The 27,832-nt window shown below is 22.4% G+C and overlaps 8 protein-coding genes across 8 annotated transcripts; 3 read left to right on the forward strand and 5 right to left on the reverse strand. All coding sequences in view use genetic code 6, as the record gives it.

Annotated features, from left to right (window-relative positions):
• Positions 1-15: 15 nt before the first annotated feature.
• Positions 16-339, reverse strand: TTHERM_00011130 (transmembrane protein, putative; the record flags this gene model as incomplete). Its single annotated transcript, XM_001008192.1, has 1 exon — positions 16-339. The coding sequence occupies one exon, from the start codon at positions 337-339 to the stop codon at positions 16-18; it is 324 nt and encodes a 107-aa protein (XP_001008192.1).
• A 2,674-nt stretch (positions 340-3,013) lies between these two features.
• Positions 3,014-9,001, reverse strand: TTHERM_00011140 (hypothetical protein; the record flags this gene model as incomplete). Its single annotated transcript, XM_001008193.2, has 4 exons — positions 3,014-7,307; positions 7,802-8,611; positions 8,677-8,843; positions 8,897-9,001. The coding sequence occupies 4 exons, from the start codon at positions 8,999-9,001 to the stop codon at positions 3,014-3,016; spliced, it is 5,376 nt and encodes a 1,791-aa protein (XP_001008193.2).
• A 688-nt stretch (positions 9,002-9,689) lies between these two features.
• On the reverse strand, positions 9,690-12,179 carry TTHERM_00011150 (nucleotide-sugar transporter; the record flags this gene model as incomplete). The annotated part of the gene is made up of 4 exons (XM_001008194.3): positions 9,690-10,092; positions 10,151-10,636; positions 11,179-11,690; positions 11,940-12,179. 4 exons carry the CDS (start codon positions 12,177-12,179, stop codon positions 9,690-9,692), a joined length of 1,641 nt encoding a protein of 546 aa, XP_001008194.1.
• Positions 12,180-15,553: 3,374 nt separating this feature from the next.
• TTHERM_00011160 (nucleotide-sugar transporter) lies at positions 15,554-17,193 on the reverse strand (the record flags this gene model as incomplete). Its single annotated transcript, XM_001008195.3, has 3 exons — positions 15,554-16,121; positions 16,317-16,825; positions 16,933-17,193. The coding sequence occupies 3 exons, from the start codon at positions 17,191-17,193 to the stop codon at positions 15,554-15,556; spliced, it is 1,338 nt and encodes a 445-aa protein (XP_001008195.1).
• A 3,331-nt stretch (positions 17,194-20,524) lies between these two features.
• On the forward strand, positions 20,525-21,307 carry TTHERM_00011170 (tetratricopeptide repeat protein; the record flags this gene model as incomplete). Its single annotated transcript, XM_001008196.1, has 1 exon — positions 20,525-21,307. The coding sequence occupies one exon, from the start codon at positions 20,525-20,527 to the stop codon at positions 21,305-21,307; it is 783 nt and encodes a 260-aa protein (XP_001008196.1).
• Positions 21,308-21,969: 662 nt separating this feature from the next.
• On the forward strand, positions 21,970-22,509 carry TTHERM_00011180 (adenine phosphoribosyltransferase; the record flags this gene model as incomplete). Its single annotated transcript, XM_001008197.3, has 1 exon — positions 21,970-22,509. One exon carries the CDS (start codon positions 21,970-21,972, stop codon positions 22,507-22,509), a length of 540 nt encoding a protein of 179 aa, XP_001008197.1.
• A 2,121-nt stretch (positions 22,510-24,630) lies between these two features.
• TTHERM_00011190 (NUDIX hydrolase) lies at positions 24,631-25,167 on the forward strand (the record flags this gene model as incomplete). The annotated part of the gene is made up of 1 exon (XM_001008198.1): positions 24,631-25,167. One exon carries the CDS (start codon positions 24,631-24,633, stop codon positions 25,165-25,167), a length of 537 nt encoding a protein of 178 aa, XP_001008198.1.
• Positions 25,168-26,406: 1,239 nt separating this feature from the next.
• Positions 26,407-26,937, reverse strand: TTHERM_000011208 (hypothetical protein; the record flags this gene model as incomplete). Its single annotated transcript, XM_012795655.1, has 1 exon — positions 26,407-26,937. The coding sequence occupies one exon, from the start codon at positions 26,935-26,937 to the stop codon at positions 26,407-26,409; it is 531 nt and encodes a 176-aa protein (XP_012651109.1).
• Between the last annotated feature and the right edge of the window lie 895 nt (positions 26,938-27,832).

The raw sequence follows: 27,832 nt of genomic DNA on the forward strand, positions 1-27,832 counted from the left end.
AACTTTAAATCTCAATCAATTTATTGGATTGCATTTTTCATGAACCAATTCAACAATTTAATATTCTCCACCTATTAGTATAGCTTCTTCACCTTACTTTAAACACCTTGTTCCTTCAGACATATTTTTACCAGGGCTGATATAGTAAACTACATTGATTATTTAAGGAGTTGAGCAATTGTTAATTAAAATAGTGTCTATATTATCTGGGCTCAATTTATATTCAACACAATCTTTAGCTCTTAAATTTTTCTCTTCATAATTAGCAGCAGTTAAAAGATAGGCAGTAGTAGAAATAAGTGCTAGAACTCCTAAAGTAATAAGAATTTAAGATCTCATCTTTTAGATTTATATTTTTTTATTATTATTTATTTATTTATTTATTATTTTGTTTTAATTGTTTTTTAAGTACAGAATTTAATGTCAAATTTATTTATTTATTTTTGTTTCTGATAATTTCTATTCAAACCTTATAGTTCAGTCCGTCCTGAAAAATAAATTTGGCAGTATGTTTTTTTATTCTACAAATAATTTAAAATCTTTAATTAATTCTTAATAAACAATAAAATAAAATAGTTTGATTCAAACAAAATAAATGCCTGAATTATTTCATCGTGTTAATAAATTAATAATGAAATTTTGTCTATTTTTAACTTTTTAACTCAAATGTAATTTTAAAAGATGAAATTTAATGTTAAATCATAAGATGATTAGTTCTGATCTTTTCGATTTTATTATTGTAAGTTTATGTTTAAAAATATTTCTAGAAATATTCCTTTCGATTATAATAAATTTATGATGAATCTAATTAGTTATTTGGTTTACATTAACAAAAAAAAAAATCACAAATAATATAATTTTAATTTTTAATTATTTGGAATAATTATTGAACAATTCAATTATTTTAAAATAATTTAATATTTAACATTTTTTATATATTTTAGAATAACTATTTATTTTAAGAGTTAAAAAAACAAATTTATAATTAAATGTAAACTGTAAATAATCAATAATTTTATCTTTAAAACTTCTTTTTCTAATTAAAAACATATAAAAGAAATTTAAAATCACTTATAAAAAGAACTAAAAAGCAGAATTCTTTTATTATATTTAATTGAAAATGTTATTGCTCTATTATTTGTCACCTTTAATCTCCAAATAAAAAAAATAAAATTAACAAAATCCTTTACTTTTATTCATTTAAAATAATAAAATGTATGATTAATTCAGCTTCGAATGAAAAATAAATCGATAAAATAGTTTAGATTTGTTTTTAACCAGTGTTTGAAATGAAAAAAATTTTTGTTTCCAAAGACCCTAAAAATTTGACTACATTTTAATTTGTTAAATTATTATTAGAGCGAAAAACCCATATACCCTCTCAAATTCTTAAACATTTTCTATAATTAATAATAATAAGTCTAAATTAAAAAAGAAACTTTAACGTTTAAAATATTAATTTGTGTAATCTGAATTCTAGAAAAATTCTTTTTTTTGATGTTTTTTAAAGTTATAAATAAATAAATCTTATCTAAAAAAAAGAAATTATTTATTAAACTTTAAAGAGAATACATATATACATACATACATTTAAAGATCTTAAAATAATATAATTTTTAAGTTGGTATATTTATATAAGTATTTTAGAAATTGTAAAAATATTTAAAAGTTTTAAATATTTAATTATTCTAATTCAACAAACAAATTCTACTCTTTTTAATATCAATATTTCAAAATTTGCATAATTAAAAATAAAAATTATGAATGGTAAAAATTATATTTTTTATTCATAATAATTTATTTATCTTATAATAAATTTGTTTTTTTTTTACAGATAAAGATCTTTTATAGCATAAGTAATTTCCCTGTTGTTGAAAATGTTGCGTTTACTATTGTAGTTAATTTTAAGATTAACTTATTTTAAAATATCTAAAATTCACCAATACTTATACTATAGTCTTTATATCTACATACCTCACATTTATTTTTATAAGTAGTAAAAGACTGAATGAATATAGTAACAGACTGTTTTTTGTTTGTTTTTTTATAGTAATTACTTAAAGATTATAGACAGACAGATTCATTTATATTCAAATGTGCAAGCAATTACTTATTTATATTTTTCTGAATATTTAATAAAGAAAACAGCTAAAATTCTAATAATTATGTCTAAATCAAGAATGATTTTGTTGTCATATATTTGTTTTTTCTTAACCAAAGTCCTTATTAGATTTATTTTATAGCTTAATATAAATAAATTTTACTTTTTATCAATTTTTGTTGTTTAAAAATCTTATTTTATTTAGGAGATAAAACAAATTATTTTAATTTAAATATATAAAATAAATAGTAAATTTTTATTGATTTTTGAATTGAATGTGCTTTACAATTTATATCATACATAATTAATTAATTAGTTGATTTTGAAAATTGAAAACTAATACTATTTACGGCAAAAATATTTTTACAGACTTGTATAAATATTATCAAAAATTTTTAAAATTAATTTTATAGTGTAATTAACGCTCCTGTTTGTAATGTTCACACCTTATATTCTGAAATATCAGCTATTGTAATTTAGATAAACTTGATTGATATTTTATTCAATTTATTGTTATTTAACTAGAATTTTTAACTATTTAATTACTTACATCTATCTTATAAAAAGCTAATTTTATTTATTAAATCATTTTTAAAAACTTTTTAAAGAACTTAAAAATGTTTAATTTTTTAGATAGCTCAATTTAAAATTTTATTTTTTTGATGCTCAAATATTATTTTTAAAGAAATTCAAAAATAGTTTTTATTTTAGGATTTATTTATAAATTATGAATTGAATATTGCATAAAATTGATATATAAAATGTTTACTAAAAAACTAAATATATTTTAATATAATTTTAAGAGAATAAGAATTAATTTAAGATGGTTGTATGGTTGGGTTGTGTTGAATTTGAATAAATTTTATATTTAATTTAGTAAGTTTACTAAATATTTTTTTTTTTGTTATAAGATCAAATATTTTATTAATCAATCGTTGAGTTTTCAGTTTATATGCTAAAGTTTTTAATAGAAGGGTGCTACTGTAAATATAACTCAATAAAACTAACAAACTCAGTTTTAATTTAATTACCCTTCATAAAAATATTTAAATTCAGCAAGTTACTATTTTTAGTTAGTGAGTTTTATATGATTTATAAGGCACTATTTCCTATGAAATTAAAATCAAGTCCTAAAAACAATTCTTTCAAGTGAATTGAATTATATTCAATAATGTCACAAATGTATTTAGTGCCATCTATGCCTAAAAAGTTATTTCCTAGTCTAAGAGTTAATTTTTTTATGTTGCTTTACTTAAGCAAACAGAAGTATTTAGCTGTGTTAGGCTGAATCATGTTATGAGACAAATCTAAATCTACTTCTTCAATCATAGGGTTTTAGTAAAGATAGTCTATGATTTGCTTTATATTTTCTTAGCCTATTTTTTATCTGCTAAAATCAAGTGATATTTTTTTTAATTTTTCTTTCAGCACTTAGAAAATATCTGTGATCGTCTTAAAATCAGCTTTTGATGGCAAGAAATTCAGTGCTATCGATATTCCTTATAGATTATTATTAAACTATAGACCAGAGAGGAAATATTTTAAATTTAAAGTAGAAGCATTTAAAGCAAATTTAATTTCTTTTATGCCAGGGTTCTTTTTTGCTAGCTCTTCTAATGCTATAATATTATAGTTTTCCTCGATAATTATTGTTAATCTTTACTTACGTTTATGATATACTAAAATTTATCCTAGAGAATTTTAATTGTTATGATTTTAGATGCTGCTGATAGCTCTGTGCTACTAACTTTGAGGTGAATTTAATTCAAGAAGAGTGTTTGCGTTACTTGGTCTCCTTTCTACAACTTCAGAATGTAATTTATGTCTAGAAAGGGAACTATATTAGCTTGTTCTAGCTTGGTTAAGTTTTCTACTCATCCATATTGCCCTAGTTTTTGGAGTGTTTATATTCATATTGTCTTCATAATCTTCATTAATTAGTTGGCTGTTTCCAAAATTATTTGCATTCAAAATATTGCTATTTGCATTCCCATTCATATTCTAATTATTGTTAATACTACTGTTCAAAGGATTGTTAAAGGATTATTCACTTTATTCCATGCTATTTTTCTCTTCTTAGAATCTGCTCAATTTTTTTTTTCTGTTTCTCAGATTTTGAGGGTTATTATTAAAAACAGATGATATATTATTATTTAATGTAGATAATATGCCATTAGCTTGTTTGAGGTTGCTTTGGTTAAAAATAGCTGAGTTAGCAGGCTTTTAAATAAAATTCATATTTGGAGAGCTTTAATTATTTAAAAATTGTGGCGAAGAAACTAGATTTGAAAACGTAGAAGTGTTTGTATTGCTAAACAGTGAGGATATTTAATTTTGTTACTATTTATTTAGACTATACTTTCGATGATTGAAAATTGGACTATTTGGGTTTAGGGAACTTTAATTTTTAAACAAAGTGGCTTAATTAATAATTACTGTTTATTATCTTGAACACATAGCAAAATTTGTGTTAGTTAAATCATTTATGGTATTTTCATATTCATAATAATTGTATTTTAATTGTTTTCTCTACTTTTATTTTATTTCAAGCTCTTAAAGAATTTGTGGGCTGTAGTGAACTATGCCAGAATTGAACATCAAATCATAATCTTTTACATTATTAAACAGAAGAATTATTTCTGTGTTAGGTTTAGAAGACTTCAATTCGTGGATTATAGTATGAGGATAGCTTAATTGTATATTATCAAGTAATGAAAACTTGTAATAGTCAATATTCTCATTTGAAAGAACTGCTTCTGCTATTTCCATCAAGCTCTCGGGATATAAATTACAATTTTGTAAGTTAAGTGAAAATGACTTTAATGTCTCGTTAAATGACAGACATCCATGAAGACACTTGAGAGAATCTATTTGATTTCCAGAAAAATTTATTGATAATTCTTCTACAACTTGGTTATATTTGAAGCTATCAAATAGATTTTGAAGAAAATTTGATTGGATGATTTTTGATAAGGAAGGGATAGTAAAGTCTAAGCTGACGGATTTAAGCTTTTAATTAACTTTAAAGCATTCCACCAAGCCACTGAGACTGTCTTAAACGTTAGCAGTTTCGATATTTAACTCATTCTTAAAGCTGTTTAGGTTCATGCAAAACAATCTATTTGATTTAAAATCAATGTAGTCTTCAAGTCTCTGGTTATTTTGATAAGATAGATTTGAAGGAGATTATTCTTCACTGATACTAGGATTGCTAGTTATCTATAAGCCGTTACCATCATTAGTGGACTCAGAATTATTTCTATTTCTTTTTTGGAGAGACCGAGTAAATGTTCTTAAATTTGGATTTGTATGAATTTTGTTATAGTTAAATTGACTGTATTTATTTATTTTTGCTGAGATTTATATTTGTTTGTTAGCAGAACTAAAATACTTAAATTGCTAATTAAGAGCAGGATCAGAAGGTTTAATTATAAATTATTGCTTTTCATTTAAAAAAGTAATATTTTCAACGCTAGTAAACACACTGTGATTGTAACTATTTAAGATAATTTTATATTTTTAGCATGCATTTAAGTTATTGACAATAGCTTGAATGTTAACATTGAAATTAGATAAATGAAGAGAAAATCTTTACAGAGATTCATTTTTATAACCAACAGGAAAGAAATTAAGCAAAGTTTAAGCTGTTTTTATTTACTTTTTAGTAGAATTGTCTTATTTTGAAATACTTTATTGCACAGAATTGTTTATTAATAATTTTATGCGCTGGATTTTAGTTTAAAAGAGGGAAATAAGTATCATTCTTGTATTTTATTCATCAACTTGCTTCGACTGCATATTTAAATTTAGCTTTAGTGTGTGTGGTAAGTTTAATTATTAAGAAGCATTTGCATTAAGTGAAGATTTGATGCAGCGATTTATTTGCTGTATGTCTTGGTTATTGAGCAGACTTTCAGAAAAGTTTAATTTTACAACAGGAATTTTCATTTTACTAAAAACTTAGCTGAGTAAATCGTAAAAATCTTAACTAAGATATGGAAATTAATTACTATTTTTTCTTGGGAGAGATCCCATCCTGTTTAGTCCGTAGCAGTTAATAGAAGAAGAATTAGGCATTTTGGTTGCTAAGGCAGAAACATTTGGAATTTTAATATATTGCACTCTTAGTGATATTTTAACTAAAAAATTTAGCTTTGAAAGCTATGTATAAAGTGGAGATCTGTCTTCACCAGCATTTATAGTAATTTCTAAATCCTAAAGACTTTCTGCATTTTCTTCGATAACAGAATCCAAATTTGTTATCTAGAAATTAGATTTTAATTTACTGAGCTGATTTTTCTGTTGCAAATCGGGGAATTTTAATTTATACTAATAATCGACAACAAACATATGAAATACTCGCAGATTTGTTTGCTCATTTAAAAAATCTTAAAACAAATTGATAGAAATATCCTTACATTTAATCTTTATTTCTTGAAGACGACATTTACTATAAAAAGAGTTAATTCCAGAAAAGTATTTGAAATCAATAGTTTCTTCATAAGAAATAATGTAAAGAGTATCAATTAAATCCAAAATATTTTTAAAATTAAGTGAAGGAACTTTGGCTTTTGAAGAGTCTCCATAGTTAAATTAATTTTCATCAATATCTTCATTTTAATAATTGAAAATATTAAAATTCATTCTAATTTACAAAGTTTTGCCATCTTTATGAATTAAGTCACTCACATTAAATTTTTCTGAATTCTGCTAGGGAGATAAATTTAATATCTTCAATGTATGACAATCTGTAGAGAGCTCTAAAAAGATATTGAGAAAGTTGATAAAAAAAGGCTTATTGATGTCAACAAATATGTCAAGCTAATTATTATTACAGAAGTAATCATAAATCTTTTAGTTTTCGCTGATTTCTAATAGATCAATTTCATATAAAAGGCAAGGAAATATTTTTAAAATGTTGATATTGAACTGATCCCACTCTTTTATGACATACAGATTTTGATTAGTGGAGTAATCGAATTGCTTCAACTCGCTTAAAAATAGCATAATCTAATCTAAATTCTCTACATATTATATTAAATTGTTGTCTAATATTTCTTTAACCATAGTTTCTACACCTTCATAATCTTCATATATAATAGATTTTTCAAAAATGTTCATCAAATCCTAAGAATAGAACTTCTTAAGTACTTCTAAAAGTTAGCCATATTTACGCTGATAAAAAAGCTTGTTCTCATCCTAATTTCTTTTAAAATAGAAAAAAAAAAGTGTTGAATTTCCTTCTTAAGCTATAAAAATTAAATTATCTCTTTCATTTATTAATTAATTAATTGTTGTTGTTATTAAAATCAAAATTATCTGATAAAACCTGATAAATAAATAGTTTAATTTTTCTATGTTAGAATTAAGAAATATTCATTTTATTTAAATTTATTTAAATCTTTTTCGAATAGATTCTAAGCTTAAATTGTAATTTAGTTTTTTTCTTATCTATCAACTCATTTTTTTATTAATCAACCAAAAATAAATTTAAATTTTCTTGCTTCTGCAAAAGAAATTGTTTAAACTTATCAAATATTTTAATTAAAATAGAAAACTAGTTTTATGTGATAAGTATATTAGTAAATGAATGAGTTTGTTTCTCTTATAGATAAAATGATTTGCTTATTCTGAATTTAAAGAATTATTAAAGTATTTTCTAATTAAGTTAGTTAGTTAGTCTTTGAGTTAATTAATTACCTGCATAGCATGAATAAAAATACTAACATTAAAGATTATTTTTCACATTCTTTAATAGATTTTTCATCAAATTACTCACAATCTATGTATTTTGCAGGCACAAATGTTGGTGTACATAGGGTTAAATATTCATTTGGTTCGTCATCTATAAATACAGCACCACCCAAATCAATAAAATAAGGTATAAAATCGAAACCTATGACGATGTTATTTGGTTTTATATCACTATGTGCAATCTTGAAGAAATTATTCATAAGTTCTAGTTTCTTATTGAGAAAATACATTTGTTTGAGGATAAAATACTCAAAAGGCAGTTTGTAATTATCTTGCAATTTTTTAATATGTACAATTTTGTTTATTTGTTTATAGCTTATGAAGCCAGCTTTTTAGCTGAAAACTAGATTGTTAGTGTCATAATCAAGTAATTTCAAAGAAACAGCAGCAGCATCAACAAAACAACCTTTTCTTTAAAATTCCTACAAGGCCTTGATTTCCCTTTAGAAAAATTCCAAGTTCTTGACTTACTTAACTGCTTTGATTATTTTTTTATCGAAGTCAATCTGCAGAGATACTCCTCCATTGTTGAAGTTACCATCTTCAATAACTTAAAGCTAATATTTCTCTTATCTGTAATAATTAAAAACTGAATTATTTAATTAGTGCTTTCCTTCATCTTCTTCTTCATCAACCTACTGCAATTTAGCCTCATCATTTTAACCGTTTTCTTCATCTGAGCTCAAAGAATTTTCTGTCCATATGACTTAGTCTCCAAATTAGAGTAAATCATCTACTCCTATTGACTGCTTTTTTCTTTATTTCAATTTGATTTTGAGAAATCATGTTAATTTTTAGAAAAAAAAGAAATAATGAAGTACCTAAAATCAGATTTTTATAAGGTCATCTGCATTAGATCTTAAATGAAGATTTTTCCCTACTAATCAGAGGATTTTTTCTTCTTTTTTTTATCAATCGTCTTATCATCGCTAAGCACTGATTATATTTTTTTGTATGTATATGAATTCTACTGCTGAATGCTCTTTCCCTAATTTAAATTGAATATTTTAGAGTTTTTATTAAATAAATCGAACAAATTACTTTCTTAATCCTCTACATTGTCTGTTATTTACCAGGATCTGGCTAAATGAGACATAAATTTTTCTCAACACTTGATTATTCTACGATAAAATCGCAAATATTCATTTAAAAAACCTTCTTTTAAACTATATTTTTAATCTTTTTTGATAAACTGTGTAATTATTTAATGAATGAGTGATTAATTATCTATCTATTTATTAGTAATAATTAAAATTTTTCTGGTTTGAAAAGAAGCTAAGGAGTTAAATTATTCTCACAATTATCTAAATGCTTTTTCTAATAAATGGATTTCGAGTTGTGTATAGAATTTATAATTTCTAAAGTTTATAAATACAAAAATATTTTAACTAAAATAATAATTTGATTTTTTATTTGTAATTCTTAAATAAAACAATTAAAAAAAGGATTTTTTAGCCATTTATTAAAAGTAAAAAAGTATAAAAAAGGTTTAATTTTAACTAGATTTGTAAATATTACAAATCAAATCAAGATTCAGATTTATTTAAAGTTTTTGAAGGTGAGATATTTATTATAAAATGGCAAATACAACAAGAAATATATGATTGCTTGCGTGATAAATAAAGATTTCATAGAATTTGAAGATTTATACATTTTGTTTATATTATAATTTTATATGAGGAGGTGTTCGTTCAGAAATATATATAGACTTTTTAATTAATTATCGAGGAAAATTAGTTCATTATTTTTGGGTGAAATTCAAAATTTGAGTAAGATTTTTTTTAGCATCAAAACAAATTAATTAATTAATAAATAGAGAGTTGACTCTCAATAATCAATTTGCTGAGCTTTAGATTTGGATTTATATGGTTTATTAATTTGATTGTGTTTATTATTGTAATTCAAGTTACTATTCTGTAAGTTAAGGCAATTGTTGTTCAGTTTATTACTATTATGCGTATTCATTGCTTAATTATTTAACTAATTTATTATTTTAGTCACTTTCTTAATTTTGATTTAAATCTTTAAGCTCTGAACTAGTTTTTTGAATTCCAGTTTAGTACATTTTTTTCATTTGAAATTGTAGGAATTACTAATGGATTTGTTAAATTTATTGTGGTTATTAGCTAAGTAACTAAGAATTTCTTTATCTCAATTGTAATGTGCTTAAGCGGGCCAAATCGGGAGCTTAAAATTAATTATGGAAGCTATCGCTCTCAATATTGTCTGCACTTAATCTAAATTAAATAAATAAATTAGTTATATTTCATATTTTTTTTTAATTTTGAATATTACTTGAATTTTCTTTCTTAATCATTTTCTCTTGGTAAATATGGCAATTTAATTAATCCATTGTAGACCAAGTTACCGGCAACAATAAAGAAGAATCCAAATATTTTTAAAATGTTGGCACGATAATCTAGAGTTTCCCATTCACGAGCTCCTGTAAAAGTGACAGCTAGTCCGACAATCCAAATAAAAATGGTTCTAATTTAATCTATTATTGAGCGAGTTAAACCACTGAAAAATTTAGTGGTTGACAAACCATTAACATTATAAAAAGCAATTGTAAAGAAACCAATAATAACAAAGGCTAGCAAAGCACTGTCCTAGCCAATTTAACTAAAAAATAAAGAAACGCTTTCCATTTTGTAAGTTGTAGAAACTAATCCATCGCTACCTATGGTTCTAATTTCTGTGCAACCTCTATTATTAGGGAAAGGGCAGTCAGTAGAGTTAAAAATAGGTAGGAGTATAGCATAAATAATGAGACCATACAATCTAATTATTTTAAATTAAATTAATAAAAAAATAGCTAAAAAAAAAAACAATATTTTTAGTGATAAAATATATAAAATAAAAATGTGTAAAAATTTAATTTTAGGAATTTTTTGGAATATTTTGTTGAAAAATTATTTTTTTTAAATGAAAAACTCATTTTTTGATTTATTTAAATTTGAATTCTTTCTTTTTATCTTTAATAATTAATTAAGTTTGTCTTTTGTTAAGAAGACTTTTTCAAACTATAAAAATTTATATTTTGAATAATTAGAATTATAAGTATAATCTTAATAGATAGAGGGTTATTATGTGACTGGATACTAGATATTTACTTTCTATTATGCTTATTGGTAATCACGTGAAAAATTAATTAATTTGTGATGAATAAATTAATAAATTTAATAATTAATTCAAAGTAAGTTTAAATTATAAACTGATTTCAATAAAGTGTTAAAAATAGGAAAATAATTAATTAATTAATTATTGCTTTATTTTTCTAAAATTTTTGTCAATTATTTAATATGAATTAATTAATTAGTTACCCTTCCAATCCGACTAATTTAGTAGGGTGAATGTTATAACGTGAATATATCAACTCTTCGTAGGAGTATTGCAGACCGTTGAAAACCATAGAAATTAAGAGTAGAATTATTGCCATAAGTTTGTGAGAAGAGTCGTTGTGAGTGTCTTCAGAGTCAAAGAAGAAGAAATTAGACATACCTACAATAACCAATCCTACAACCACTTAGCCTATTCCAACATACCTGTAAGCAAGGAATTTCTTTCTGAACATCCACTTGGAGAATATACTAGTGAAGATAATTGTTCCTCCTCTTAACATTTAATAAACACTACTATCTATAAAATTCAGAGCAGTAAAATTAAGAGTTGACGATATGAAATCACAGATTGCAGGAATCCATACTTGGAGGTAGTCTTTGAATTACTTCATTGATTTCTTAGTAGGATCTATTTCCATGTTTAAAGTATTTGTCTTAGACTTGTATATATACCAGTATAGAGGCATATGCATACCTAAAAACATTATTATACACTATTTATTTATTATTAAATTAAATTAAAATTAATTTTTCGATTGCTTCATATTTAAATTTTTTTTTTTTTTTTCATAGCCCATTCAATTTATAATTATCAATAGCATGTACTTTTTTTCATTTTTTAAATAGGAAACTATGAAATACTAAATAGTATTTTTTAGGATCAATTGTATTTGTTGAAATTAATTCATATGAAATATTTAATTAAGTTTTCTTAATTATTTTTTAATAAAAAGATATTTTACTTGAATGAAAGGATGATTAAAAGCTACACCATCAATTATTGTAGTATTTTAATACTTATAAACAAGTGTATTAGAGGCACCGAAGAGAATATAGCCAATTACATGGTAGCGCATTGTAGAGCTTATTGGTGTTGACAATATTTGTTCATCTTTTTTGGCTACCATTGGTCTGTTTTATTCAACTCCTACCATAACAACTTAGGAGTTTGTTTCAGTAGCAGGCTGATTAGATTAAGACATTGTAATTTATTGAAGGCTTTTTGAGAAGGATATGAGATAAACTGAAATGATTTATCAATTTCAGATCTAATTTTATGTTACAAAAAGGTTTTAATTGTGTAGACAGACGTATGAAGTTTTAGGATTAAAATGAACTATTATTTGAGTTAAGCAGATTTTTATTTTCGTAATTTTTATTTATTTTTTTTAGTGAGCTCCTCTTTTTATGCAAAGATGAGACTTTGATTTTGTAAGAAATTTTGTTTATTAAATTATAAATTTTTCTTTGACAAACAATTGCTATTTTAAGACTAGTTGTTAATTACTCTTGTTTGTTGTGAGGCAAAAAAAGTAAATTATAATTTTTTATTATTATTTCAATGTTATATTATAAAAATGATTAAATGAATAGTAAACAAATTGCTTTATTATTTGATATAAAATTGTTGTTTTAGTTTTGATTAACAAAAACAATTAAATTGTGGCCTTTTTTGTGATTGATTATCTGAGTCAAAATGTTATAAAAAAATGATGGTTCCAAGTTTCATTCAAATTAAACAAGCCTTTTGCTTTTAAATGATGGAGAAATAAATTTTAGATTTTACTTGATAATCAGTCATCATTCTTTCTTTCTTTTATAAAAAAATAAAAATAAATAAATTGACAGAATGGGATGGATTGATTCAAATGATTAATTAGAAATAATAGTTTATCTTAGTCAAGTTCTAGTAATTACGTAGTAAATTAATCAGATGCTCTAAAAAGATTGATTTTTGGCACGACTTGAAAAATGGAAAGGAAAATTAGCTAAAACTAATTAAAGAATTTTATGCAGATTCTAGTTCTAAAATTGTAGTTAAAGCCTCAAATATTCTTTACAAATTTAATAATTTATAATTTTAAATTTAGCTTATGCAAGTATTTCTTTTTAAATCTGATAATTACTTAAGTGAGCCTAAGATAATATCATTTAATTTATTTGAAATTAAACTTAATGTAAAAAAAGTATAATATTTGTTCATTTAAGAATAGAAAAATAATTTACTTGATTGGCAATATATATTTCAATCCTATTTATTTTTAAATTCATTACAATTTTTCAAATAAAATTATTCACTTTCAAAAAATAAATTAGTCGTTTTATATGATAATGTAAAATAAATGACATAATTAATTTATTAATATCACTTAGATTGTCATTAAAAGATGACGTTTTCTAAAAACTTTAAAGTAAATAAAAGAAACATAAAACAAACTATTCATTAAGTAATCTTCATATGATATTCATATTTCATATTTAATAGCACAGTAATGTAAATAGATTTTATTTCATTCATTGATTAAAAATATTTTTTCTATACAAAAACTAGTAAAATTTTACCAAATAATTTATTCTTAAAGCACTTCTACAATATTAAATAAAGAGTTTCTTAAAGATTTCTGATATAAAACTAGAATGTAATACCTTATATCTGAATAAATAAATAAAATATTCTTAAAAATACCAAAAATAAATTCAATAACCATTAAAATAATACCAGTAAAATCAAATTGACAACAAAGATATTTTGAAATATTCTCCTTTATTACTTTAAAGATAAAAAGAAGTTTTGCATAAAAATATATGTAAATATAAAAAAATTTCTTAACAAATTCCCAACCATAAAATCAGAACTCTTATAATTAAGTTCAAGATTCTCATTGAAATTGGTTTTGAATTGAAAGAAAATAATCCCAAAAATCTGCATATATATATGTTTCCTTCTTTAATTCAAATCTAAATACCCATAAAAATTAATTAATTATAAATATTAAAAAATATGCTTCCATTTGTTATGATGAATCAAAGATTTGATGTGAGTTTTTTAAACTAACAACAATAAAATCAAAACATTAAAAAAATAAGTAAAATGAAAAAATATTTACAATTTGATTAAATATTCTCCTTGATTACTTTCAAAACATAAATAAGTTTTGTATAAAAAATTGCTCTAATCTAAAGAAATTCATAACCATAAAATCTGAACTGTTATAATTAAATACAAGATTTTGATTCAAATTGGCTTTGAACTGAAAATAATCCCACAAATCAACTCATTAGATTCATTCATTTCTTTATTCAAATGTAAGTAAAAACCCATAAAATACTAATTTAATATATCAAAAAAGTGTGATTTCTTCCATTTATTTTTGTGAGTGGAAGATTTTTTGATGATGTCATTTTTTATATTTACCGAAAAAAAAATAAAGCTTTTTTTACTTTCTTACAAAATTTTTTTTTGAATTTGTTTTTGGAATGTAAATCATTTTATTAAAGTATTTGTTTGAAATTTAAACTTAGTCAACCTATTTTAATTTAAATAAAAAATTAATATTTTTTAATAACTTATAAAAATTGAGCTGCTTAATGTGATTAAAATTTACCTCTAAGCTATCTATGCACTATTTATGTGTTAATTATTATTTCTAATTGAAAAAAATCTTTTTCACTAAATAATATATTTATTATAATGAAATAATTTTCTTTGGGCGATTTTGGCTTTCTATTTCTTTTTAGTAACTAAATTAAATGTAATAAAATCAAATAAACTTTATTACACAAGATAGATTTTAATGTTTGGCTTTTAATTATTGTAAATACCATGCATTCTCCTCCAAATCAAATGTTAATCTTTAAAAACTATTACAGTTTTTTCTCATAGAAAAGTATTGGATTTAATGAAAAATTAGAATCAAACTTTTCAAATTAAAGGGGCCTCGAAGTATTTAAATAATACTTTTAATTGAATATCGATTCACCTTATTTGGTTTACTTTTTTTGGTTGAAAGCGATATTAATTTTTATCTCTAATATTCAATTTTTAGAATATTATTTAGGATGGATCCATAATCTGTTAACAAAGTGTGTGTATGTTTATGTCTGTGTGTTAATTGGACAAATTCTTATCAACAGAAAATGAAATTATTTAAAATCTTCCAATTAAGATTAAGTGTACACTAATTAAGTTATTTTGATAGCATAACACTATCGAACATGCCTAAGGAGGAAACAAAGGACGATAAGGAGATAAGATGTAAATACAATATATAAACTCAACGATCGGTTGAAATCGTTATTTGGCACAATTTTAATATGTAAAATCAAAATGAAAATTCAATAGAAATTTCATCTGAGAATAAATTAATAAATAAATAAATTTGTATAAGCAGTCTTTGATTCTTGTGACTTATTAATAAATTAATTTGATGGTAAATTGAATGAAATTTTAATTTAGAATAACTAAAAAATTTTAGTAAATTATGGTTTTTTTTGTGGGTTGAAAATGATGGAGGGTAGGTAGGTAGTATTTATTATAAAATATAATGTGTTTTCATCTGTTTTTCTTTGTTTTAGTTCAATTACAAGCTGTTTTAACTGACAGAGGATAATCACATGATTGCTTTTATTCTATATTTTTCAAATGATCAGATTCTATTTAAATAATCTTGAGAGGTTCTTACTTCTTTTCAGCTGCTATATCTGCTTCTCTTTTGAAATAAGGAACCTTTATAACTCCGTTATATATTAAATTTCCAGCAAATAAGAAAATATAGCCTCCAGTCATTAAAAGGCAAGTTCTATACTCCAAGCTTTCCCATTTTCTAGCACCAACGGCTGTCACAATAAGACCAACCATCCATGTAACTAGAGTTCTTAAAGCACCAGCAATAGACCTTGTTAAGCTGCTGAAATATTTTGTAGTGAAAATTCCATTTAAGTTATAAACACACTTAGATATAATCCCGAAAAATACAAAAGCGAGCAACCATCCATTTGAGTTGACTTCAGAAACATATTAAGAGAAATTATCAAAATAGAAAGTATCTCCTACTTTAACGCAGCCAACACCATTTGGGAATTTGCATTCAACATTACAGAAAATAGGCAATAAAATGACCATGTAGATGACAGCTCCATAAAATCTAAATATATTTAAATCAAATTAATTAAAAATTTATCTTTTAATAAAAAACAAAATAAATCTTTTTACTGATTTAATTAATTAATTAATTAATATTTCTACTTAGAAAATAGAAAGTTAAATTTATAATTTAAATCAAATCAAGTAGAAGAAAGAAAAATAAATTTAACTAAATTTATCAAAATAAAAAAATTACGCTTAAGTTCCAAGCAATTCACATGGGTGAATATTGTATTTGCTATAAATATATTCTTCGGAAGTGTAATGACCACCATTTAAAGCCATGCAAATAATCAGCAATCCAATTGAGACATATTACATATTTAAGTTAGCAGAATTCGAAGAACCTATAAAAAGAAAAGGAGATAAGCCAACCAAAATAAGACCGATTATAGATAGAAGTAATCCAAGATATTTATATTTTAAGAAAATTTTCTTAAACAAAATTTTGGAAAAGAGAGCAGTAAAGATAATAGATCCACCTCTCATCATTTAGTAAATACTGCTATCAATAAATAACAGAGAGAAAAACTACAAAGTTGATCCAATAAGATCACACAAAGAAGGTATCAAGATCCATAAATAATCTCTCCAAGTCGACATCATTTTTTTGCTAGGGTCTACATCAACATAAAGCTGCTTTTTGAACTTTTAGTATATTACCCAGATCAAAGGAAGAGACATAGCAGCCTCCATGACAAAAGTCTAATTTTAATTAAAAAAAATTATTAATTAAAAATAATTTTAAATAATCAAGTTGAAAATTATTTATGCTAAATAAATAAATAAATAATTAATATTTGTATAAATACTTGGATAAATGGATGTTGAAACTTTTTCCCGTTAACTTAGGTAGTGTTTTAATATTTGTAAATGATTGTGTCTAAGCCACCGAGAATGATATAGCCGAACACGTGAAAAAGTTTAACACAGCTGACGGTAGTAGCAACAGTTAAAGCAGTATTAGAAGTATTACTGGGTTATTCAGTTTGTTTAGTTTTAGGGCAATCAAATACAATAACTGTGCATTTTTCATCTAATTCTTGATGCTGGTTTTATTAACTCTAAGGCATTTTTTTTAATGGATTATTAGAATTTTTTTATCGGTTTTGGTTTTAGTTATTATTTTTTAGTTTTCAAACTTTATAAATTATAAAGAAAACTTGAGATTTGTATGTAAAAGTATAAATATTAAACATAAAAAGATTCATAGGTGGGCAAGCTATTTGTTAATGCTATTCTTATTATTTAAATTTAATATGCATGTTGGTTGGTTGTACTCTAACTTTTAAATTATAAATTATAAATGAAATCTATATTTAGACAAAAATCGCACTATCATTTATGAATATTTTACAATAATTACAATAGTATCACTTATAATTTAATTAAATGATGAATATTATCTAATATGCCCACCTATGAAAGTAAATAATATCTTGTTTTTATCTTTTTTATGTCAAACTTTACAAATATAACCCTAAATAAGTAGAACTTTTGCACATAAAATTGCATTTGCAATAATTAGCATTAAAATACTTTATAAAAAAACTCTCCTTGAAAAAATTGCATTAGACTTTGAATATACTTAGAAGAATTTAGGCTTTTATTGGATTTCATGTTAATTATAAATATGTAATAGTTGTTACTACTATTACTATTAGAGACTTCATTAAAATAGACTTTGCATTCTATTGACTAGAACTTGATTTTATCCAATAAATTTCTAGTAATATTTTTTAAATCAAATTCATAGATTTATTTCCACTAGCAAAATCTTATTTAATTAATTAATTTATTTATTTATTTTCCATCATCAGCTAAGATCTACCTATATACCTACCTACCTAGCTGCTTAATACAAACTAAGAAATTTTACCTAACGAATTAAGAAGAATCATTCTTTTTTTCAATTAATTTAAAGATCTTTTATAAACAGCTATTCATAACTAACTAATAAATAATTAATAAATGCAATATTATTAATGTAAATTAGTCATTTAAAATATGGATAAATAATTATTTGAATGATTTACATGTCTTATTAACCTCTAAAATTATTATGTTGGATATTGTGTTGCTTTTTTTAAATAAAATCTAAAAATATTTTTATTAATTTAAATATTAAATTTGAACTTTTTTGACATTCATTCTATTATTCAAATAAATTGTAATTTATTCTATATCATATGTCATAGAATACATGTCAATAAATAAAAAAATTAAAAGAGTGACATTTATTTATTAAGAAAAAGGTTATATAGCTAGGTTGGTCATATTAGTTTTTAGAATAAATGAATGAAATTTTAGATTAATTTGAGGTTGAAATTAATTAGTTTATTTTTATAAAATTATCTGGTGATATAAAAATGATATGGCTAATAAAACTGATTATATTATTTAGACATAGTTAATAGTGCTAATATTATAAAGCATTTCAACAGCTAGCAATATAATATTTTATTTTATTTAAATTGATTTAACAAAATAAAGTGAAAAGCAAATGAATTAATCCATTTTTATTTTTTTAATTAACTTTTTTAAACCTATCAAAATACCATTAAAAAATTAAGGGTAAGCAAGAAGAAATTTAAAATTAATTTCAGTATAAAATTAACCATATAATTTTTTCAAATAAGATTGTCATACAAAAAGGATATGTCAAATAAAATGTATTTTATACATTTTTATTAGTTAAAATAAATTTAAAATCTTTCAATCGAAGATAGATAATAAGTAAAGTATTTCAGAAAAATAAAGATGAAAATTAATTTATTTAAATTAGAAAAAATTGGCAAAACTAAAATATGAAAAGAAAATGTATCCTCCTTTTTAACTATTTAATTAAGGATTAATTTTTAAAGCATAATTGCACTATCTATCTATTAATCAATTAAAGATGAATTTAAGATTTAATGCAAGTATAAAATTAATAAATGGAATCTTTATAAATTAATTAGTGATATTAAAAAATATATTTAGAAAAATCTATTTAATGAGTACTCGTGAAAAAATTAATAAATCATTAATTAATATACAATAGAAGTATAAATTTAAATCCAAAAAAATATATTAAATATAGAAATCATTTAAAATTATTACTTAAAATGAAATATTTATTTTTCACAAATGCCTCTTTTCAATAATAAAAAATCTTTAATTTTTATTTAAGAAAGTGTTAATAATAAATAAATATATAAATATTGTATTACATCAAAAAAAATAAATCAGGTGAAATTTTAAAATAAATTGTGGTTTTAATAAGATTAAATTATTTTTTTGTATTCTATATAATCTATATTTATAATTAATACACACTACTCCAATATTAGATACTCTATCTTGTATTTCATAATGTAAATAAAATTGTGTTATTATAAATGAATGAATTAATTAATTATTCTTTCAAAACTTTAAAACTTTGAATTTAAGAAAATTTTTATAAAAATAAGTCTAGTAAACAAACAGAGGAAGTTTTAATCAATAATCTTTCATAAGAGAGAAAGAAAGAAATAAGAATAAATATTTCTAATGGATCAAAGATTAAAATACTAATTTTTATGTTTTTATTGATTTATTAAAAATATTTATTGCTAGGCAAGATAAGTTAATTCTTTGCGGAGAGTAAGGATAAATATGTAAAACCTATAATTTTTCTATTTTAATCAAATTTTATTTAAATTTTGAGATGAAATTTCTAGAAAGATTTTATTATAGATTCTATAAAATATGATGGGCAAATTCTTAAACATCAAAAAAGTTAATACTATAGTTTCGGGTTTTGATTTGAATTATCCTCTTAAATAAGTGGAATTTTTGAAAGAATGAATTTTTGTAAAATGGTTTAGGAATTCAGTATAAATTGTTTAGAAATATTAATATTATTATAACATTAATTAAGTTGTTATTACTATAAATGATGCATTAAAAAATTTAATACTGACTTTAGATTTTAATTTATTTGTTAAAAATCTTCATTTAAAGTATTATTTTTCTATCAAAAATTTGTATCTGATTTAAGTAAACAAAAATTAAATAAAAAATTATTGAATTAAATGAAAATCATATCTACAGAAACTTGAACTACATCTCTTTTAACGTTAAAAGTATTGAAATAGATATCAAAAATACCTCAAAAATGTATCATTTTTAGTTGATTTAGTTTATTTGTAATGCAATATGGAGTATTTACTTTTGTTTTTTCAAATTAAAAATATATTTTTATATCTTTAAATCTATAAAACAAACAAACAAACAAACCCACTATTTAAACTAATTTAACAAAGAAATTACGAATTAATTTAAAAATAGAATACTGTCCAAGCATTTTTATATTATTTTTAATTATTAAAAAAAGCAACTATTGTATTTTTGTTTATTCAGTCATTAAAAATCTACTAAAAAATGTTTAGAAAGCTCTTAGTCTAATCTGTCCAACAATAAAAGCTCTTTGTCCCCCTCGAGAGAAGGGAGTTCTTTTCTTTCTTTAAGTCAAAATAATAGAAATTTAAAGACAACGTTGAATAGGCAGATAAATACTTCAAGCTTCATCAGTACAGCAATGCAGTTGATTTCTATAAAGAGGCTTTAAAATACGATGACCATACCAAATCTTAGGCTGATAAAATAATTAAGAATATGGCACTGGCATATTTCCAAATGAATTAAATTGACTAAGCAATACAATGCTATATGGAGCTATAAGAAAAGTATCCAAATGACTAGAACATACAAATCGCTGTTGGCCTCATCTATGGAAAATCTTAATCTCCCGAAAAAGCATTAAAAGTATTTGAAGAAGTCCTTGAAAAAGATCCTAACAACAGACAAATATTGTTTTAGGTTGCTATTTATTGTGAGCAATTGCATCTTAATGATAAGGCTGTAGAATATTATGAAAAATGCATTTAGTTAAATCCATACGACTATGAAGCCTACGTAAATATTGGCTATTTACATATAAGAAAATTAGATGACTGTCAAAAAGCTCTCGATTTCTTAAACAAAGCAAGTGAATTAGATAGCAGCAATATAGATTTAATGTATAACATTGGAATGTGTCACTTCCAATTGAAGAATTATGAACTTGCTCTGTAGTATCTTAAAAAATGTCTTGATATAGATCCAAGTTTCCATGATGCAAAAAGAAATATAAGATTTATCAAATAATTTAATAGAGCTGAATGAATGAATGAATGAATGTATTTATGAATGAATTAATGCAATAAATAATAAAATAATACTTTTTATAATATTTAGTTTAAAATTATATGTCTACTATATATAAATATTCTTTAAACTCCATCTTAAAGACACCAAAATACCTTAGCTATTTATTAGGTTTTATAACAAAAATCATTTGATTTTTTAGTTAAGCAAACAAGTAAGCAATGGTTTTAAATACAATAAATAATTTTATTTATCTTAAAATCAAATTTTATTGAAGATTTTTTATTCAAATAAATTTTCTTTATTATTCGTTTTGAGTATTTTATCATCCTCGCTTACTGATTTTGTTCAAAATATCCTTTTATTGATATTAATTGCTTAAATTAATTAGAGTTAAGCTCAATATTTTGAGTGAAATTTGAAAAATTCTGAAATTATTTTCATTTGGAATTTGCTTTTCAAGATATTCTATTTTGTAATAAAAATAAAAATATTAAGACAATTAATTAGAAAAATAGATAAATATCACTCTATTTTCAGGATTTGCTTTACTTTCTTTTTGATTGATTTGTGGGGTAATAAAATTAGGATAACTAAGTCTGCTTAATTTTAATAAAATAAATAATTATTGATTTACAAAGATATTCTCTTAAAAAAATAAATTATAGATAGAAGTGAAAATGGATTACTAAAATTAAGAAATAGGTAAAGTTATTAGCGAAAACTTCAGAAATATTCCTGATTTCCCTTAACCTGGTATTATCTTTAAAGATATTGCTCCTCTCCTCTCTAATCCTGCCATTTTTAAGCGTATTACTGATGCTTTTGTAATTGCTTTGAAGGACATTGATTTTGATAAAATTGTTATCTTAGAATCTAGAGGTTTTATTTTTGGAACCGCTATTGGTTTACAAATGGGAAAGGGATTAATTTTAATCAGAAAGAAAGGCAAACTACCTGGTAAGGTTGAATAATTCTCATTCGACTTAGAATACGGTAAGGATGTTTTTGAAATTCAAAGTGATGCTTTAGCTAAAGGTGAAAAAGTTGTTATTGTTGATGATATTCTAGCTACTGGTGGAACTGCTGATGCAGCTTGCAGATTAGTTGAAAAGGTAGGAGGAGTAGTATAAGCTGTTATGTTCCTTTACCAAATTAAGGATCTTAAGGGCGAAGAAAGATTATCTAAATACAAGGTTATTAATCTTCATATTGAATGAATAAGTGAGGTAGTGATAAAAATAAAATAAATTGAATGAACAAGTTAGTTTGTTTTTGTATGAATGTGTTTTATATTTATGGATATAGTAGGAATTAAATTTTTTTGATTTAGTAATTTAGTATGTACTTCTTAAAGTTTAAATAATAAGATTTGCATTCAATTTTTGTAAATTAAGTAGTTTTATGTTTTTTAACTACATAAGTATTTATCATTGAATGTAATTAGTTAACTAAAATTTTTTATTTCAACATTTTTAAAGAAAGATTTTTACTCTTTTTGTTGTTATTTATTTATTGTTAAAAAGGCTTATTAAAATAGATTGAATTATAAACAAAAAGAATAATTAAAAAACAGAATGAATAAATGATCTTTCTATATATATAAATATTTTTAATTTTCATTAAATTTTATAATAAAAAATTTATGATATTATTAATTGACTAGTTAGCTGGTATCGTATATATATCCTGCTTTTAAGGAAGTCTAGATCTATTAAATTTTAATTTACCTTAGCATGAGGTTACTTAAATATTTATTTGATAGGATGTCAAAGGTCATAAATAAACGTTAATTGAGAGAACTTAATTAATTTTTAAATACTTCTAATTGTATTATTTAAAGATAAATAATAATTTTTATTTTTTATTAAAATACAAATTTTATTAATTTCTTAGTATTTATAAAAAATATAATTAATATTTTAATGTTTGGGAACTTATGGTAACTATTAATAAATTAGGTATTTGAAACTAAAATTAGATCATAAAGATTAATTGAGAAACAGAAAACTTTAGAATAAGAATATCAATTAATATAAATATTTTAAGCAAAAATATAATAGAAAATCAGATAATCAATTTATATTTTTTTGATGTAAGAATGATATTTTTAATGATTTTTTTAAATTAAGATTACTATAATTTTATTCTTTTTGACGATATGTGTTTAACTTTAATTCATAATTTTAAAATCAATAAATTGCTCAATCATTAAAGTAATTTATTTTATCAAGCTCAAATTATCAAAGGTTTTTAAGTATATTTTTTGAATTTTAAGAAAATATTTATTATTTTTGGGATAGTAAATTTAAATTTTTTTATTTAAAAATTAATTACATTGCTTAATCATCCAAAAAGAATTTATTATAATCCAGTTGATTTTATCATCATTTAACTAGACTGTTAAAGTAAATTTTTGACAGTTTAAAATTTAATAGTCATAATAAAAGAAATATGTTACTAACTCCCTCAGAATGTATTATTGTTTATTTGCAAAAGTATTCAAATATTTTAAAATATTTTTTGAATTTCTATGCATATTTTGATGTTTAATGATCAACTCAAATAATTTATAAAACAAAATCGACGATTTTTTCAAAAGTTAATATAAAGTTTAAGTGAGAGCTATTCAAATTTCGAATAGAACTCTCAAAATTATAATAGAATGTTCTTTCTTTTTGACAATTGTAAAGTGTCTATGTTTTCTTGAAAAAATTTTAAATTAATTGCTCAAACCTCCAAAACACACATGAATTTATTTTTATATTTTTAATTTTTATATATACTTTCAAATAAAAATTGAATGAATATATATGTATATGTCTTTATCTTTTAATAGTTATAGTATAAAAACAAACTTACTTCTTTTATGAGTAACTATTATATTTTTTTCATTATAAGTCTAAATCTATCTTAAATAAGATTAATTAATTCATTATAACTTCAACCAAATTTAAAAAATGTATGTAAATACAAAAAAACAAACTCATAAGAATGATCAATTAAATTTGATTAATGCCTTCTTTTAAGTAATCCTAACTAAACTTGTTTGCTTTTAACATAAATATTATTTATAACTATTGTAAATTGTGCATTTCTTGGTCATCAAAAAAAAGAATGTATTTTTTCTTTTCTATTTTATTTTAGTTAAATATTTATTTATTTAATTTATCCATCAAAAAAATGTTTGTAAGCAATTACATCATTTACTTATTTATTATTTTAAATACTAAAAATAACTCTTTAAATAATTGGCAACATTTTCTACCCGTTTAGATTTGATAATATATTTGTTTATAAATTATTATAAAAAGTTAAGCTTTTCTCAAAGATAGATAGATATGTCTACTATGGTAAATTTCCCAAAGTACTCTCACTGTACTTTACTCTTTGTATAACAAGCAGACAAACTTCTTTTGGGTATGAAAAAAAGAGGATTTGGTGTTAATTTATGGAACGGATTTGGTGGAAAAGTTGATCTAAATGAAACTGTTAGACAAGCTGCAATTCGCGAAACCTAAGAAGAATGTGGTATTACTCCTATCGATCCTAAGTTTTTGGGTTTACTTAAATTCAATATGAACTTAGACTAAAAGACCATTATAGTTCATGTCTTTAAATCTACTGAATATACCGGAAACATAACTGAAAGCGAAGAAATGCTTCCTAAATGGTTCGATATAGATAAAATTAATTATGATGTAATGTGGCCTGATGACAGAATTTGGTATCCTGATATGTTAAAAACCAATGTCTTCTTTTTTGGTGAATACGATTTTTAAGAGCATTCAGTAATCACCTCTTCAAACCACAAAATAGTAAAAGAAGAAGAATTACTAGCTTTACAAAAATAATTATCAAAAATACCTTTAGACTGACCACAAAAGTGATTAAATATTTCTGACATATATTTATTTATTTATTCATTCATTTTGATATTTTTGGCGCTTATATTAAAATCGCTTTTTATCATCAAGAAACATATAAATTTAATAATTATAGCTAAGATATTCTTTATCAGACATAAATTGTTATTTCTAAAATAGTAAAATAAATAAATTAATAATAAATTATCGTATGTTAAATAAATTAATAAATATTTCTTGAAAATGTATTTTTTTGTTATTTATTTGTGCTTTGTTGAATATTTTTATTAATTATTTTTAATTTTCTTTACTTTAAACGAAATAAATAAATAAACAAAATTTGTTGATATTTCTTTAAAAAATAAATATTAAAATGGTTTTAATTTAGTAAATCCATAGTAGAGTATTTATTAAATATTTAATAGCATTTTTATAATCAAACGTAAAAATGCGTTTAACTCATTTAGATTTTGTAATTTATAAAGTAATCGAAATCAATTGATACTTGTTTAAATTGGCTATGAAATCAATTATTTCTTCTATTACTTTTAACAATAAAAGTTAATGTAATCAGTTTTTTATAATACTTTTTTTAATTAGAAATAGATAAAAAGCGGATACACTAGAAGTTCAATTTATAATTTATTTTAAGTAGATGTATTTAAATTGGATATCTAATTTATTCATAAAAAGTTACAAAAATTAACAAATTTATTTTGTAATTTTCATCTAACAAAAAAAATAATTATTTATCTTGAATAAAATATATTTTACTTTATTTTCAGACATTTTTGTTAAAAATATGTAAGAATTTATTGGATATATTTATTTATTTATTGTTTTTTTAAATAACAAATTTCTTACATATATTGCAGATTTCTAATGAATAAATAATAGCTATGATAGCCAAACATTAGAATAGGTTCATCTATTCCAAAAACAATTTAATTTTTTACCTAAATCAACTTTCAAAAATGCGTTAGAAATATATATATATCGTTGAATTCTATTTAAATCAAATCTTTATTATAAATTACATTTTTTACTAATAACAAAAATTAATAAAAACCAAAAAAAAGCATACAAATAAGAAGTTTATTATTATTACTACATAAAATGGGATTTTACGACGATGATCACTCTTAGATAAATGAGAGTTGGATCCTAAAGAACAATTAAAATGCGCTATTAGCTATAAGAGTGACTCTTTTTATACTAGTTGATGCTATATGGTGGTTTTAAATCTACAATTCAACAGAAGTGAATTTCCTTTATTTAGTTACTAATTTTTAATACTTAACTCTATGGGGAGTCAACTTACTCCATTTCTATTTGATATTTGCTTTGATTGATATGATATATTTTAGAGTCAAATAAAAAAATTTATAAGGTCTTTGGAAGTTGGAGCATTTCATCTTTTAGTTTGGATTTGCTACTTCTTTAACAATTTTTCTTCTTTTTTGGGTTGGCATATATCCAACTCTCAGTGAAAGTGCTAAGAATGATTCTTGGCTGATGTTTATTAATGTTGCAGATCATGGTATTATATTTGTACTTTATTATGCAGAATACATTATTAATAACATTATTTTCAGATGGAAATAATTTTTTTTAACTCTTGCAGGATGTGTTGCATACATGATAGTGAATATCATAGTAACCTTTTCTTATGAAAAAGTCTACTCGATAATAAGTTGGGTTTCCTTAACAAGTTATATTTACGTAATAGTAGCCTTTTTAATAACTCTATTCCACTATTGGTTTGGTATGAAGCTTTACCATAAGTTTAAATATAATAAGATATACTAAGTATAATTATCCAACACTCCTACAACTACTAATATTTAACTTCCAGCTTTATCTTCAGAGACAAATATGATCAAAGTAGAAGAAAAAGTTTGAAAAAAATAATATATTTATATCTAAATTCAATATCTATATACAAACATTTTTATCTTGTAATTTAAATTAATATATTCTCATCTTTCTTTTTGCATATTCAAACAATAGATTCGATTTTACCTCTAATAAGTAAATTATTGTTTTGCGAATATTATTTTTTAATAGGAATAAGTAAATTTTTAATAGCCTTACGTTTTTATAATGAATATAATTAAATTAATTGGGTGATATTTACACAAACAGTATATTCTGTTAACTTTTAGTGATCATAAATACTTTTATTGTTATTTCTACTAATATTTGAAATTAAAAATGCTTTTTTTGTTTAGGTTTAATTTAATTTGCTCAAATAACTTTATTATCAATTTATAAACCTTTAAACACATAAATATTTAAAAACAATTAATTAAAAAAGGTGGATTTAATTTGATTTTTTATACTATAATTAACACTTATATAAATAAATATATATGTTTTAATCTAAAATTTGATGATATTTTTAGAATTTTTTCTTGAAAATAATAAATCAATTAAATCTATCATTTATTTTATTGAACGACCATTCATGATTTTGTGTTTATTTTTTATAAGAAAAGTGACAAAAATAAACAAATATTCTAAATACTGTATATAATGATATAATAATACACTATTTTTAGAATGAAAAAGTCAAGCATCATTAAATTTTAGATTTTAAATTAAATATGTTTAAATGAATGATTTATAAAAATGTTTGTAAAATTATGGTAATTAATTTAAAATGTTGAAGCAAAGT

Source organism: Tetrahymena thermophila (genome assembly GCF_000189635.1).
Source record: "Tetrahymena thermophila SB210 genomic scaffold scf_8254803, whole genome shotgun sequence".
NCBI classification, from domain to species: domain Eukaryota; phylum Ciliophora; class Oligohymenophorea; order Hymenostomatida; family Tetrahymenidae; genus Tetrahymena; species Tetrahymena thermophila.